The sequence below is a fragment of the Mastigoproctus giganteus genome, chromosome 8 (assembly GCF_048544385.1).
Source record: "Mastigoproctus giganteus isolate SK-2022 chromosome 8, ASM4854438v1, whole genome shotgun sequence".
NCBI classification, from domain to species: Eukaryota; Metazoa; Arthropoda; class Arachnida; order Uropygi; family Thelyphonidae; genus Mastigoproctus; species Mastigoproctus giganteus.
Window position 1 is genome coordinate 72802714 of NC_143582.1, and position 16668 is coordinate 72819381.

Genomic DNA, 16668 nt, shown 5'->3' on the forward strand with positions numbered 1-16668 from the left:
GTTGTCAGTTTTGGACAGAACAATTTTTTTTAAGCTGTGCTTAAAACAGAATTGAATTCAACTAAATACAATAAATGTTGTACTTGATGTTTACAGTGACCGTTTTCAAAACTGAATTTTGTTTTAAAATTAATTGTTATATTAACCACTCGTTTACTACATGAGGTAATAATATAGTTTATTAAGCTTATAGCCCAAACCACTATACATATGGTGCCTCCGTAGCCAGGTGGGAAGGAGCAGCAGTGCGTACCACACGCTTCTTGATTAGACCAGGGTTCGAGCCCGTCACCACCAAATACGGAGGATGTGGAAAGGTCAGGGAATGACTACCGCATATTCCGGAGCAATATGGCCTTAGTTGCTAATGCTCCTAAAAACCAAACAACAAAACTATACATATAAACTTAATAAACTATATTATTATCTCACATGGTAAAAGAGTGGTTATTATAACAATTAATTTTCATGGAAAACAACCACGTAACATCCTTCTCTAACTGTATTGAATTTTGTTTAATTAACTTTTTACACATTTTGGTTTGGATGGTCCTGGCCACTGTACTCTTCAGATATGAACCCGTCTTGTGTGGTTTCCTGAAGATAAGATTTACAGAAACAGTCCACACAGTACAGGAATTGAGGAAAGAAATTTTTATGACTCTGAAGAGCATCGATGAAAATACTCTAGCTGAAGTAATAGAACATTTTCAAAGATGATTGTGAAATGTTTTGGATGTTGATAGTGTATATTTAAAATGTTTTTACAGGGTTTCCACTCTCATGGATTAATATATCAGGTCATTACATATGTAATATGTTTTTGCATTGCAAAATTTGTCTTTTTTATGGACATGCAAATAAGACTCATATCATATCACAATTGATCTGTAATAATGAGTATATCATCGAGATATCTTCCATAAAAAGTGACTTTAGTGACTTTTTATACATGACATTATTACGGATCATCACACCATAAACAAAGTGTTACAAACTTTTAATAATATCCACACCAGATTAAAATTTACTCTGGAGAAGGAGCAAGAAGAGACAAAAACCATAAATTTTTTAAACTTCACACTAAAAAGGGTGGGTGATAATATAGATTTAGGATTTATCGGAAACCCACAAATACAGCGTTGTTCCTACATTATTGTAGTTATCACCCATATTCTTATAAGAGATCAATCATGTCAAACCAATTTATAAATGCGTTCAAATACTCTACTACACATACTTCTTTACAGATAGAAATAGAATTGACAAATAGGTTCCTAAATAGAGGATATCCCATTACATCCATCAGTAATATAAAATTAGAAGCTAAAAATTAAATAAATAATTATATATATTATATAATAAATAATAAATTTTATTTATAATAAATAATTATATAATAATAAAATTTTGTTTATTATATAATTATAATAAATAATTATATAATAAATAAATAAAAAATGACAGAATTAAAAGTAAAAAATATTTTATTGCAATACCTATGTTAAACAATGGAACAGGCAAATTAATAACCTTGGTACAGAAATGAAAATAATAGCAAAACCTGTCCATAAATTATTTACGACACTAAAGAATCACACTGTATGATCACCTTCAGTACAATCACATGACCTAATTTACCACATTACTTGTGGGGACTGTGATTCTAGTTACGTTGGATCTACAAGATGTGTCTCTGACTTGAGGGTAAAGCAACATGAAGCATCAGTCTATGCTTTGCGTGCGAATGCTTCAGAACTTGTTTTCATGTGATACATGAAAGTCACACATTCCTTTTCAACAAAGCCAGAATTTTAAATATACAACATGATTACACTAAGGGCACCTCTGTAGCCAGGTGGGCAAGAGCAGCAGTGCGTAGCACATGCTTCTTGATTAGATCGGGGTTCGAGCCCTTGACCACCAAATACGGAGGATGCAGAAAGGTCAGGGAAACATTTTGTTTTCCAGTATTAGATGGTCAGGCTTTCTAGTACTGGAAAACATTTTGTTTTCCAGTACTAGAGGGATCCTGAGGGTGTTGGATTACTCGTGGACTGATAGTATGGCACACGTTATGAGTTTAAATTATTTTTAGATTAATTTAATGACAATTTGTTTTATTATTTTATAATTCACGAAAAAGGAGAGTTGATCAAGAAGAATTCCTTCCAACGGAATAAAAGGTAACTCTTTGTTTATTTTTAAATGCTAATACAACATAGGAAAATATCGAGCACATGTATGGTCGCACTTATTTTAATTAATTCATTTACATATTTATGTATATCCGGATAGGTATTTTACTGTAGACTTTACGTGGAAAACATTTAAAGTAATTTTTTAAATAATTTTTTAAAATAATGTTTGATTGTTTTTTGTTTCATTTGCAGTTGTGACCTATATTTTTTTTTTTGCTAACTATCTCAAATTCCTAAATAATATCAATTTTATTATATCACATCCATCCTTGTTTTCCACCCATTCTTTTTGTTGACATTTTACCTTAAAAAAAATAATAATAAAATAAAAAAAAAACTGAGAAAAATAATAAATCGCACTGTTTCGGGCCGATATTATTTTTACCGAATCTGGAGCTAAACTAAACATAATATGAAACAAAGAGAACAAAATATGTCATGGAAACTTGGTTTCACGGAAGTGAATGACTAAACTCTTATCACTCGTGGTTTCCAAGAAAGCCCATCAGTCCTAATCCAACATTTCACCAGATATATGACGTAAAAATAAAAAAAGACAGAAATACTCATATAGCATAATAAACATTTGTCTCAAATATTTGTCTAAAAGAAGAAGAAGAAAAATCAATCTTTCAAATTAATTGACATTCTGAAATGCAAAATGGGATGACCTGCGAGACTTCTTTTCTTCTTTTCTTTGGTCAGATTACTGTTTCAAAACTTCTGATGTCAACGTTTGCTCAGATTGTGTCAGTGAAATTATTCTTGCAGGAATGGAATCCTTTATCCCACACTCCACTTTAAAATCTTGTCCTTTAAATAAACCTTGGTTTTCCAATAAATGTGCTAAGGCTGTTCAAGAGAAGAATGTTGCATATCGTAATTGGCTTGTTTCTAATTCTTCAGTTTCATTTTCTGCCTACACCAAAGCTCACAACAATTGTAAAGCAGTTATTAATCAGTCCAAACTAGAGAGGCTAAGAGTAGAAAACTTGCTTCTTGCCCTAATGGTAGCCGAGCATTCTGGTCTCTTGCCAAAGCTATTGGCCGCAACTTTTGCCCATCTCTGCTCCCACATCTGTCCAAACCAGATGGTTCTGTTGTCACTTCAGCCAAGGATAAAGCTGACCTGCTAGCATCCCATTTTTTTTCCAGCTCATGTATTAATGATCTTGGTAAAATACCTCCCACCATTCCCAACACACTCCATTCAATGCCTCCTGTGGTCTTCCGTCAAAAGGATATCAGAAGGATTTTGATGAATCTTGATGCTAAGAAAGCTCCAGGTCCTGATGGTATTTCTCCACTTGTTCTCAAAACCTGTGCTCCTGAACTTACTCCTATTCTTTGCTGCCTTTTTTCACTTTCTTATTCCAAAGGTGTTTTTCCTTCTGCTTGGAAATTTGCTCATATCCAGCCAGTTCCTAAAAAGGGTGACAAATCCCTCCCATCCAATTATCGTCCCATTGCAATTACTTCTACTCTTTCTAAAGTAATGGAGAAATCAATTAACCACAAACTCTTAAACTACCTAGAAACCGTCCGTCTGATCAACGATTGCCAGTATGGTTTCCATCAGTGTCGATCCACTGGTGAAATTCTGGCTTATGTTACCCATTTGTGGACTAATTCAGTGGAAAGGTTCGGTGAAACATAAGTAGTTGCTCTTGACATCTCAAAGGCTTTTTATCGTGTTTGGCACAAAGGTCTTCTAAACAAGCTTCCATCTTATGGTTTGCCAACTGTTTTTAGTAATTGGTTATCCAGTTTTCTCTGTGATCGCTCACTGAGGGTGATGGTAGATGGCTCTCTGTCTTCTAACTTCTCCACTAATGCCGGTGTTCCCCAAGGTTCAGTTTTTTCCCCCAACTCTTTTCTTCTTGTATATTAATGACCTTCTTCCGTTGACTGGAAATCCTATCCATAGTTTTGCCGATGATAGCACATTGCATTCCACTTTCCATTTTGAGAAACCTTGTTCTGCTCAATCAGCTTCAACTTCTCGAAAATCTGCTACTAATTCCTTAAATGCTGATCTTCAGGTAATTCTCCAGTGGGGCAAAGACAACTTAGTTGATTTTAACCCTTCCAAAACTCAGTCTTGTCTTATATCTTGCAAAAAGGATTCTTCTGCTGCTATGCTTATATTTAGTGACACTCTGATTTCTAGGCAAAATGATATATCTCTTTTGGGGATTACCCTGACTTCTAATCTCTCTTGGCACAAGCACATTACAAATATTGCTTCCTCTGCATCTAAAAAACTTGGTTTTCTCTTTCGCTCTTGGTGTTACTTTTTTTCCAAACAGCTGCTCACTCTGTATAAATTGCAAAGCCACCCTGCCATGGAATATTGTTCCCACATCTGGGGTGGTGCCCCCAAAACCTCTCTCAGGCTTCTTGATTCCATTCAGAAGAGGGCAGTTAAGTTAATTAATGATTCATCTCTAACAGAGTCTCTCCACTTGCTGTCTCATAGACGTACTGTTTCTGCTGCATGCCTCTTCCACAGATACTTCCATGAGCACTGTTCTTCTGAATTGGCTTCTATAATTCCTGCTCTCTCTTTCAAAACAGTCCGAACACGTGCTGCCACCAGCCAACATCCATTTACTGTCCAACTTCAAACCCACAGAACCAACTTTTCATCTTCCTCATTTATTCATTCAACTGCCGTTTTCTGGAACAACCTTCCTTCATACGTATTTCCTGAAAATTACAATCTACAGAAGTTCAAGTCCAATGTCAACAAATATCTTCTTTCATCTTCTCAACCTCCAACCCAAGCACGGTACTAAGTACTATAGGTTCCAATACCTCTCGTGTTTGGTGTTCACATAAAAAAAAAAAAAAAAAACTGTTCTACTGTATTTTATTATTGTTTTATATTTTGAATTCCAAACTATTGTAAATCAGTAAAACTTACGGTAAATATACACACATATTCTTGATTTGTTTTTTTTAAGCAAGCTGGTTGTCTCACACACCTTTTGTCTTAGTAGCAATTTGTGCGTCATTGTTCTTTGTTATTTATTCACACTTATCTTCTTTTACTGTTTTGATTTTACAACCCCCCAAAAAATGTGAGTAAACAGAAATATCAATTGCAAAGTGTGTTGAATAACAGATTACAAAGTGTTATATTTATTTAGTACTGTATGTATATTAATTAGTACTGTATGTATTTTAAGCTATGTATGCAAATGTAAATTTTTTATTTTTTTTTTTGCCAACCTTTGGATTGATAATGTAATTAATTGGTAAGGTAATAAAAGTGTAAATTTGTGCTTTATATCTTCATTTTTATAGCCTGTGGATAAAAAATTCCTCAGTTTTTCGCTTATTACAATTGCTGTTTAATAGAATCAGAGTTCAATTCGTAAACGTGATCACAATAACTGCCACTTACTGCAATTATTTTATGGCACCAGCATAAAAAAATAATAATAATAAATGCTGGCTCATTTGGATTATCAATGTTTCAAATTATTGATGTTCAGATTTTCGATGCTCTGCTGTATTAATCATCGTTAAAACTATAAAAAATGGTAACTGCTTTTGGAATCCATCATAATTGTTAAAAGCAATTGTGTGCCTACTACAGTTTAGGTAAGTGAAGCCAAATTCACCTTTTCTCTGTTACATATCACCTTAATTTGCATAGACGTGTGCCTACTCCTTCCACTAACATTCCACTACAAATAGCATGGCCACGATGTAGCATTTTACAGAAACTAATGCATATTTGTGCCATTACCCAAATTCATGGCATGCCTAGTTGTTTTAGTAGCTAGATTCTTGACTATAAGTGACACTGTCTTCTATGTTTCTTACTCACATTGTCAGTCTCAGAGGGGTTAACTTGATGCAGTTTCTCCCAGTAATGAACAGCTACTGCTGACTGGCTACATAATGCTTCTTTAATGGCAGTATTGTGCTGATCATTTCTGTCAAGATGTTGTTCAGTTTTGCCATTGTAGTAGCATTAACATTCTAGATACTGTATGCAGTGTTCTACCCCACTGTGCTTTAAGCATATGGTTGAGGGGATAATTAAATGATCAAATGTTTATTTTTAGTTTTCTTATTTTGTAAGAAGCCAGCTCTGATTTAATTATGAGTACTAAACCCCCAGAAGCTGGCTTTGTATAAAATATGAATACAATATTAAATAATCTATAGGATTATTTTGTTATAGTAAGAATGACTATAGAAACCTTTTCTTTTTAATAGTTAAAGACTAATCCTAGAACAGATGGAGATGAGCTTGATTTGATGCTTAACAATCCTTTATCTCAGGAGGAGAAGGTATGAGTTGCTATTTTATCCTAATTTTGGAATATTTTCAAAAATAATTTTATAGCATATATTAATGAAATCAGTATCCATAAAATTTGTGTTGAACATTATCAGGATCCACTGTTTTGATGTTTTAATTTTTTACTATTTTTAAAAATTTTTTTGCAAAATGAAGTATAAAGAAGTTACAAATAACTTCTTTATACTTCGTTTTGTTACTCATTTGTAGAACAATAGAGAGTAAATTGTACAAATCTTATTAAATGATGAATTTTCAGCACATAAACATACATGTGCAACATTGTGTTACTGGACAACTGCATGTTGCAATGAATCTTTTATTAATACAATATTTAATAATGTGTTGATCCACCTTTGGCATTAATTGTACTTGGTAACAGGAAGGCAGTATTCTGGTCTGTTCCTCCTTCGATTCGACCACGGTCAATTCAGCTACTTATTGTGGGCATTGTTGGCTTGATCCAAAGCTGCAATTCCATTTCATTCCAAAGGTGTTCAGTGGGATAAAGGTTGGAGCCTGGGTGGGTCCATGTTTTTGCATGCTTTTGTCTTTAAATAACCAGCCACTACAAGCAGTGGAGTATGGAATGGTGTGTTGTCATTCTGAAATTGAAAAGAGTCCTCCCTGTACTGCTGCTGCAGTATAGGAAGAGTAGACTCATACAGAATGTCAGTGTACCACATAGCATTCTTTATTCCAGGAATAACAGCCAGTGGTCCAATCACAAACCACAAGAAACAGCCCCCCAACAGTGACAAGATCTCTCCTAATTTTCATAGTTGCGACATCAAACTCTGGTAAATAACATTCTCCTAGCATCTGCTAGACCCAAACATGACCATCTACATCATGTTGTAGACAGCTTTTCAGCATTCCAGGGATGAATTAGGATGGGTTGTGCACTAGGCAGTTGATGCTGTTTTGGTTTCTGTGGTGCAGCATTTTCCTTAAAATGCAGTGCAATGCAGTTGATTCTCCATTCATCAGATTATTTGGCAATTGAACTCGGATTACTACTTGGCCCTTAATGCCTCTCCTTTTATTCCTCAAGAAGTTAAAATGCTATTGCAAGAATAGAATTTTAATGCTCTTGACAAGGTCAGAATGTCCACGTTCCAACCTTGTCAAGAGAGCTTTCATATCGAAATTGCACACTAAATTTCCAAATATATCGTTAAACTTTTCAACAAATGTTTACATTATTATAACTTTCCTCCATTTGGAAAAGTGCTTCCTTGATGATTATCATCAGACCTGGAAACCTGTCAGCCATTCACTTTCATACAGACTGATAGATTCATTGGCAAACCTTGTTAAAATACATGAAAGGCTTATATATTTTAGAATAACTGACTTACTTTTGGAAAACAATGTCTATGCATCAGATCAGTTTGGATTTTGACAGGGTCATGGTGCTGAAGATACTTTCTTATATCTTTTTCATCTTATACAAATTCTTCTACTGAATATGTTTTAGCTGTATTTGTTGATTTCTAAAATGATGTTGATTCCCTCTGGCGGGAAAGCACCCTTGGGGTCTTAAGGTCCCTAAATTGTCCTTACAATCTCTTTAAGCTTATGCATCACTACTTTTCAGATTGTTTTATAACTATTGCATATTATTTTCCTGCTGTCAAAGAACAGGGTTTTTGTGGATGTCCTTAAGAGTCCATATTTGGACTCTTTATCTGGAATCTTATCTTAAATAAATGGCTTCGAAATTATATTGCTCTAGCTTACATTGATGATCTAAACCAGATTTTAACGTTAACTCCAAATGGCAATTAGAACATGCAGCTAATAATGTCTTAAAAGAACTTTATAACTGGTCAGTTGAAAATGAATTGACCATCTCTGCATCTAAGACTGAAATGATGGTCTTTAAGGGAACTTTGTTACAAACTTGTCTGCCACTTGTTAAAGTTTATGGAGTTTCTGTTCTCTTTGTTACTCCTTTAAGAATGCCAAGGTATTTATTTACCTTGGCATTCTTACTGACTAAACTAACAGTTGACTAACATTCTTGCCTCGTATATCACACCTTGTAGAAAAATTTAAAAAATTTTCTTTCCAAATCATTCATTACTCATATGGACTGTGGTCTAAAACATCACACACACACACACACTGCACTTCTCTACAATTCCTATAGTAACCTACACTACAAGAGCATGGTTTTTTCATGCCAGGCTCTTACAGTCTAAATTAAACTATATTCAATGTAGTTTCCTTTTAGTTCTCTTGAGGGAATGTCACTCTGTCTCAACACCTGCTCTTTAGGTATTATCCCTAGATTATTCCAAACACATCTAAAACTTATTTAGTAGAGGAATTTTTTTTTAAGATGAAAAAGATAAAAGTGAGCACCTTCAGATATTACATGTCTACTCTGGTTTGTCTTATTACATCAGAAAAGGTCTAACAATTAATTTTGATGGAATAAATATTAATATTACCTATCCTGAAGAGGAACAACTAAGATGTCTTGAGATCCTAAAAGCTAGATGGGAGGAAAAGTTGGCATGTCTTTGTTAAAGGTGCAGTTACCAAGAAATTTGTATCTTCAGTTATATTTGTAAATAAGAAAGCATGCACAGTTTATACACAAATTATATTTTAACAGGACATGGATCCTTTAAGTTAGCTTATTTTAATTTGTCATCCTCTGATTTTTGTCTGTGTGATCAGTTAGAAGACTATAAACACATTATATTCTTTTAAATTTTATGATAATTTTAGAATTCAACTTTTCCAAATAACAGGAACTATCCAAATTGGTCACGAAACCAAATTTATTGAAATTCTATCAACTTTCAGGCACTTCAAAATTATATGAAAGTAGTGTTTGAACATATGAAATGAAGAAAGATCCACGCTGAGAAGAAGCTGTGCCAGTGAGGCACAGCTTCTTAGTGATTTCAAAATTATAGATGACTGTTTATTAGAAAAACTTATGAGCATAAAGGCAAGTAAGGCTCCTGGAGTTGATAGCATATATCCAGTGATTTTTGAGAGAGACCGCCAGGGAGTGTATTGAACCATTGAAGTTAATTATGAGGGCATCTTTGGATCCTAAGATGGTTAATGATTAATGGTTCTAAGAGCGAAGTTGATAACTACAGACCAGTTAGTCTGATTTCATTGGTAGGGAAAATCTTAGTGTCAATGATTAAGAGTACAATCCAGGGACATTTAGATAGATGTGGCATTCTGAATAGCACACAATATGATATTGTTAAGGAGAAATCATGTTTAACTAACTTAGTTGGCTATTTTGACACAGTTACTCATGAGCTGGATGTAGGAAACAATTTTGACATAGTTTATTTGAATTCTAGTAAGGCATTTGACACAGTCCTTCATGAGAGCTTACTGTATAAGCTGGAACGTGTTGGGATTACTTTGAAAATTGTAAGATGGATTGCTGTGTAGCTGCAGGGTAGAAGGCAGAGGGCTCTGGTTAATTGATATTCTTCAGATGGTGGAAAGTCAGAAGTGAGGTACCCTAAGGATCGGTCCATGTACAACTGCCTTTTCTGATTTCCATAAATAACATCGATGATGTGGGAAAGAAGGCTTGTTGTCAAAATTTGCAGATGGCTTAACGATTGGTAGAGTAGTTAATGATCATTACCAAGCAGTGCTCCCTTGGAATGACTTGTCAGACCAAAGAAGCAGGCTGCAAAAATGGTCAGAAAATTGCCAGCTATGTTTTAATGCAGCAAAATACGAGGTCTTACCCTTGGGGAGTAGCAACCCCAAAATATACTGTTGGTGGGATTGAATTAAAAACAGTAGAGGAAGAACAGGGGAAGTTATAATATGGGCAGATCTGAAGTTTTCTGAGCAGTGTAACAGGAAGCCAGGAAAACCGATGTTGTATTGATGATATATCTAACATTATCTTGTAGAAATATGGATGTCATAGTCTCACTGTATAAGGCAGTTGTAAGACCACATTTGGAATGCTGTGTCCAATTATGGAGACTTCATTTGATAAAAGACATTGAGCTTCTTGAAAGATCCAAAGACAGGCAATTCACAAGGTGAGATTGGCAAAAGGGCAAACATATGAGGAAAGACTCTGAACATGTTTGACTGCAGAGCTTGGCAACCAGGCACCTCAGAAGTGACCTGATTGAGGTTTTTAAGGCTCTGAGATGGGTTAATAAAATGAATGAAGGTGAAATTTTCACTGTTACAAAGAATTCCAGAACTTGGGAGCATAAATTCAAATTACAGGGGAAGAGGTTTAGACTAGATTATAGGTTTTTATTTATCCATCGACTCGTTGATTGCTGGAACAGGTTGCCTTTGCAGGTAGTTGAAGCTGACAGTTTGAATAAATACAAAGGTCAACTGGATAGATATATATGTGAAGAGGGAAGCAAATATTTTGTGTTTTCTTATCTAATTCCCCCCCCCCCCCAAGAAACACACCCAGTGCAACAAAAGCTTGTGGCATCCTTGCACTATATAACTACAGGTTGACCGTCACTAAACCAGACATGTGGGATGCCGAATTAGTGAGTTTGCCGGATCACTGTGGTTATTTTAGCACATACAGTTTACTCAACATCTAACCACCTCATCCTGCCTATAACACATTGACTGCCAAGCTAGTTTAAGAAAAAAATTCCCCAGGGACCAAAAAATATTTAGTAAATAATTTGATTATTAATTCTAAAATAAATATTGTAATGTCAGCGTTGTTGTTTTAATATAAAAAAAAAGTCTTTTTTTTTATGTTGCATGTATGTGGCCGACGTGGCCCAGTAGATTACTTTATTTCTTTAGAAGCCATGTCGGCCACATATGTGTGACGCTATTGCAGCATACATATTAAGGTCGTTTGTGATTAGTTTATTGCATGCACGGCAAGTGCTGCAATAAAACTGATTGCTATAAAATAAACTCTCAAACGTCGCGATAAGTTTGTCAGTATTGTTAGAGATTTTGTGAAAACAAGTTTGTTAGCATGCTGTATTATTCATCATATTGTGTTGTGTTTTTCTGCAAGTTTGTACAAGTGTGTTGTAAAAAAAAAAAAAACTAAAAAGAAAATTACTAAAATAAGAGAAACTGAGAGAAATTGCTGGAATTTACAATTAAGCAGAGTTAACCTTCTCACAAACATACCGCTGTCCAGTTTTTTCAGAAGTTCAACTTTATCTGTTATGGACAATGTATGGTGTTTGCGCTTTACACCACAAGAGGCACTTCCTTTATGCATTGGAACCATGGCTGGGGCTAAATGTGAGCAGGTTATAATAATACATGCAGAAAAACAAGTGGGAATGGCTTGCCAGTGTTTAAGAGTTCATGCCAACAGCTGATGCTGCAACCAACGCCACCAAAACAGTAGTGGCAGGTCGGTGTGCCGACCCGGGAAATTTGAAATTACGTTCACGGAAATTATGTCCGAATTAGCGGTGGAACCGGATTACCGGTAGCCAGATTAGTGATGGTCGATATTTCAAATATCGATTCATTCAATATCGCATAATTCAAATAGCAGAAGACCACTATAAAGAGTTATACAAGGAGTGAGGGAATGATGCCAGCAGTGAAGAAGATGGATCACAAATTAGTAACACATTCAATATACCTGTTATCCTTCCTGATGAGGTAGAACATGCATTGAAGAAAATGAAGAATCAGAAGCTCCAGGGGAAGATGAAGTTACTGTAGAGTTGTTAAAATTGGGAGGAAGAGACATGACACAGAAACTGGCAAGACTCTTCACAAAATGCATTAGAAAAGGTGTGATGCCTAAGCAGTGGAATAATGCAATCATAGTTTTGCTGCATAAGAAAGGAGATAAATCAGAAATTGGAAATTAAAGACCAATTAGCTTGTTATTCCCACATCTACAAGTTGTTCACAAGGGTCATTACTAACAGATTAGAAAGAATACTTGATGAGAATCAACCGAAAGAGCAAGCTGGCTTTAGGACAGGATTCTCAACTATGGATCACCTTCGCGTAATGTCACAGCTAATGGAGAAAGCAAATGAATATAAAATGAAATGAATATAAAACACCATTATGTCTGGCATTTGTGAATTATGAAAAGGCATTTGACTCCATACAGCATAAGGCAATGTTTCGGGCACTGGAAAGACAAGGCATAGATACCCCATATATTATGATTTTGAAGAAAATATATGAAAATGTTACCTCCTTTATTAGACTGGACAATGACAGTAGTAAATTTAAAATTGAGAAAAGAGTTCGACAAGGAGACAATATCTGCGAAGTTGTTTACTGCTGCCCTTGAGGAAGCTTTCAGAAGATTAGACTGGTCGCAGAAAGAAGTCAATGTGAATGGAGAGTACCTAAGCCATTTACAATTTGCAGCTGATGTTGTGGTCGTAAGCCACGATCCCAAAGAATTAGAGGAAAATCTTAATCATTTAATTTATGCAGGGTTAGTAAGGATTTTGGACTAAAGATGAATATGGCTAAAACAAAAGTAATGATGAACAAGTATGCCACAGAAAGGGATATAATGATTGAAGGAGCAGTAATTGAAAAGGTGGAAAACTTATCTGGGACAAGTCATTAGCTGTAATAATGATAAATGGCTGGAAGTCAAGAGAAGAATAAATTTTGAATGGGCAGCATTCAGGAAATATAGTCACATACTGAGGAGCAATATCCCAATTTGTCTGAAACGTAAAAATAATGAACCAATGTATACTCCCCACCATGACTTATGGAAGTGAAACTTGGGCACTCACAAAAAAAATGATAGAGATGCTGAGAACTACACAGCGAAGAATGGAACAAATTATATTCGGAATCAAGACTGTTAGATAAGAAGAGAAACACATGGATTAGGCTGCAAATTCAAGTAAAGGACATTCTTATCAAAACTAAAGAACTAAAATGGTCTTTGGCAGGACACATAGCTCGAAGACATGATGACAGATGGACTAAGAAAATAACAGAGGAAGTACCCAAGAGGAGCTAGAAGAAAACCTGGAAGACAACAATGAAGATGGTATCCCAAAGTGATGATATCCCAAATGATATCTAATGTGTATTCAATGTTTACATTCATATACAGGGTGTTTCAGTTAAATGTTTCAGAACTTCTAAGAGGAGTAGGGTACATTCTGACAACTCGAAATCATATAGCAATGTGGGGTCGGAAATGCTTTTCTGAAGCGGTATTGTACACAGAAGTCGTTGTGCGACGTCGTGCAGCACAGATTCGATTTTCAGTCAATGTATGGGCCGGTATTATGGGAGATCACCTCATCGGACCTTACCTGTTACCGTGTCGTCTAACCGGACCTATCTACTTGATCTTTCTGCAGCAAGTATTGCCACAACTTTTGAGAGATGAACAGATTTCTGCATCGACACAACAGACAATGTGGTTCCAACACGATGGAGCCCCTGCCCATTATAGCGGAGATGTTCGTAACTACCTGGATGTCACATTTGGTCAACAGTGGATCGGACGTGGTGGTCCCGTGCGTTGGCCTGCTCGGTCACCCGACCTATCATGTCTTGATTTTTATTTCTGGGGTCAAAACAAATCGCTAGTTTATGACACCCCTGTTGACAATGCTGAGGAGCTGGTTGCAAGAATAGCAGTAGCTGCCGAAGAAATTCGAAATTCGCCTGGACTATTCCAGAATGTTCGGATGTCCATGCGTCGGAGATGTGAGGCGTGCATTGTAGCCCGTGGAAGAAACTTCGAACACTTACTTTAATCCATGTACCTTTTGCTTCTTTTCATGTATTATTAAAACGATTTCTCACTTACGGTCTCTTTTCTTTATGGTGCTTTTTGTGTACAACACCGCTTCAGGAAAGCATTTCCGACCCCACATTGCTATATGATTTCGAGTTGTCAGGATGTACCCTACCCCTCTTAGAAGTTCTGAAATGTTTAACTGAAACACCCTGTATAATGAGGTAACATCTAGTGAGAATAAATTGTCATTGTTGCCAAGTCTACAACTCCTTAAGGTTTTTAAATAATGTATCGTAGCCAAGTCCTATAGTCCTTAAGGTTATTAAATAATGTATCGTAGTTCTTAATCCCAAATTGTATTGCCTGTCTAAAGGGTTTTATAATGCTATATACATGTGTCGCGTTCGTATGTAGCCAAGGATGAAAATGCCAAGTTTCTGTAGGAAACAATAAGTCGAACAGGAAATCCAGTCTTGTGTAATTTTACCTGACCGAAAAGTGCGGGAATATTGTATGTTCTGGCCTTCAATTCCTTTAACTGAGCCATAGTAATGTAGTAGTTTTTTTTGATACGTGGTTAATGTTGTATAGATTGACCAAATTGGTAAATAGTGCTGGGTCCACTTCAAGATAAGTGAAGGTATCTGAAACAACTGAATATAGGTGAATTATAGCTAAGTAGCTTATGCACCATGAAACTCCCATAACAACAACAACAACTGAATCTAACTTATTAATATAATCAGGTTTATCGAGTATTGCCACTGTATCTCCTTTATCTGCCCTCTGTATAATAATGTCTTTATTTTCCCAAAGTTCACATAAAGCTGAACTGTCATGTATATTGAATTTAGGAAGTCGCTTTTCTTTTATGTTATTCACCACTTGGTTAACTAGTTGAATAAATAAATCGTTTTGTAGAACATTACGAAGTCCAAATTCAATATCAATTACACACTGTTTTTTAGGTGATAAATTATAATTGAAATCTGGTCCTGCGATAGCGTATACGAGGAAAGATTTATAACCTGTTGATATGTCGGTTCATTGAATGCTGGGCAATGGGGTGTTCGCGAACTAGCTGATGTGTTCTGTGGTAGAATATTGTCTGTATGTGGGGGTCATCACCAAACTTGTATGCACTTGGTCTCAAGCCCACAACAACGTGTTAGAATTCGTATGAATGTGTCTTGACCCTCCCAATAATGTTTGTAATTTGTTAACATGTCTGTTTTTTATTTCTGAGGCCCTGCTTTCCGTCACAGATCTATGGAGGTCTTCGATACGGACCAATTGTTAGGATGTAGATTGTCATTGTTGCCAAGTCTACAACTCCTTAAGGTTATTAAATAATGTATCGTAGCCAAGTCCTACAGTCCTTAAGGTTATTAAATAATGTATCGTAGTTCTTAATCCCAAATTGTATTGCCTGTCTAAAGATAATTTTTAAAATTATTGCGAAGCTTCCTAACCTGGGAAAGGTATTTTTGTTTATTAGAATATCTAGATTTTAAGTCATTTATTACGCGACGTGGCAAGTGCTAGTTGTTATATGCCCGAAACTTTTTGATTTAAATTAACCCTGGCAAATTTTGGAATGATGTTGTTTTGAAGACAATATTTTAGAAAAGAAATATGGTAACTTTGGGCTGAGTATCTTAGTGTCAATTTAATGTAATTTTGTACCAAGCTGTTCAGGGGGGGGGAATCTGAACAGCTTCCCCCTTTCATACCCTGTGTGGTTATGAGCAAGAGGAAGAATCCCATCATCACTGAACTTGCTCAATCCATTCAAAGCTTTAAATGCCTCAGTCAAATCACCTCGCAGGTGCCCACTCTCCAGGTGCTGCTATTTGCAAAGCTGAACCCTCCCTTGGTAAGAGCACCACTTTGTTCCACTTACCAATCTCATAGCACTTCTCTGTACTTGTTCCAGCATCTCTACATCCTTCCTGAAATGATTCCTTCAGACCTATATGCAGTACTCAAGATGTGGTCTGACCATTGCCTTATACAATGGGATAATCACATTCTTATTCCTGTACATCATTGATGATAACCCCAGGGGGCTCACATCTGGTGAGTATGGGCTTGGCACACCCAGGGTCCTGGGCTGGATATCATCATTCTTCTGTTTCTTGGTGATTCCTTTCTATGTCTCTCTCTCTCTCTCTCTCTCTCTCTCTCTCTCTCTCTCGGATAACTTGGAAATTTTTTTTTTGGCTGATGTAGCATAAGCCTCAGGCTTCCTTGCACCATATGGCTAATCAAAATAATAATAATAAAACCCATGAAATGTCCTGGCAACCCGCTTAATACTGCTCAGAGAACTTCATATCTGACTGCACAATTACTCCGTCTTTTTCATTATCCTCTACTCTGAGTGTAGTACCACACTGTTCGTATGTAACTCGCGGGTTACTGCTATCCATATA

At 35.9% G+C, this 16668-nt stretch overlaps 1 protein-coding gene across 2 annotated transcripts in view; it reads left to right on the forward strand.

Annotated features, from left to right (window-relative positions):
* The window catches only part of TBC1D5 (TBC1 domain family member 5), a 416292-nt gene that overhangs the window by 79466 nt on the left and 320158 nt on the right, over positions 1 to 16668 (forward strand). For both annotated transcript variants that reach the window (XM_090379490.1, XM_090379491.1), the window contains exon 6: positions 6435 to 6509. In XM_090379490.1, coding sequence (XP_090235616.1) covers positions 6435 to 6509 — 75 coding nt within the window. The remainder of the gene's footprint in view (positions 1 to 6434; positions 6510 to 16668) is intronic.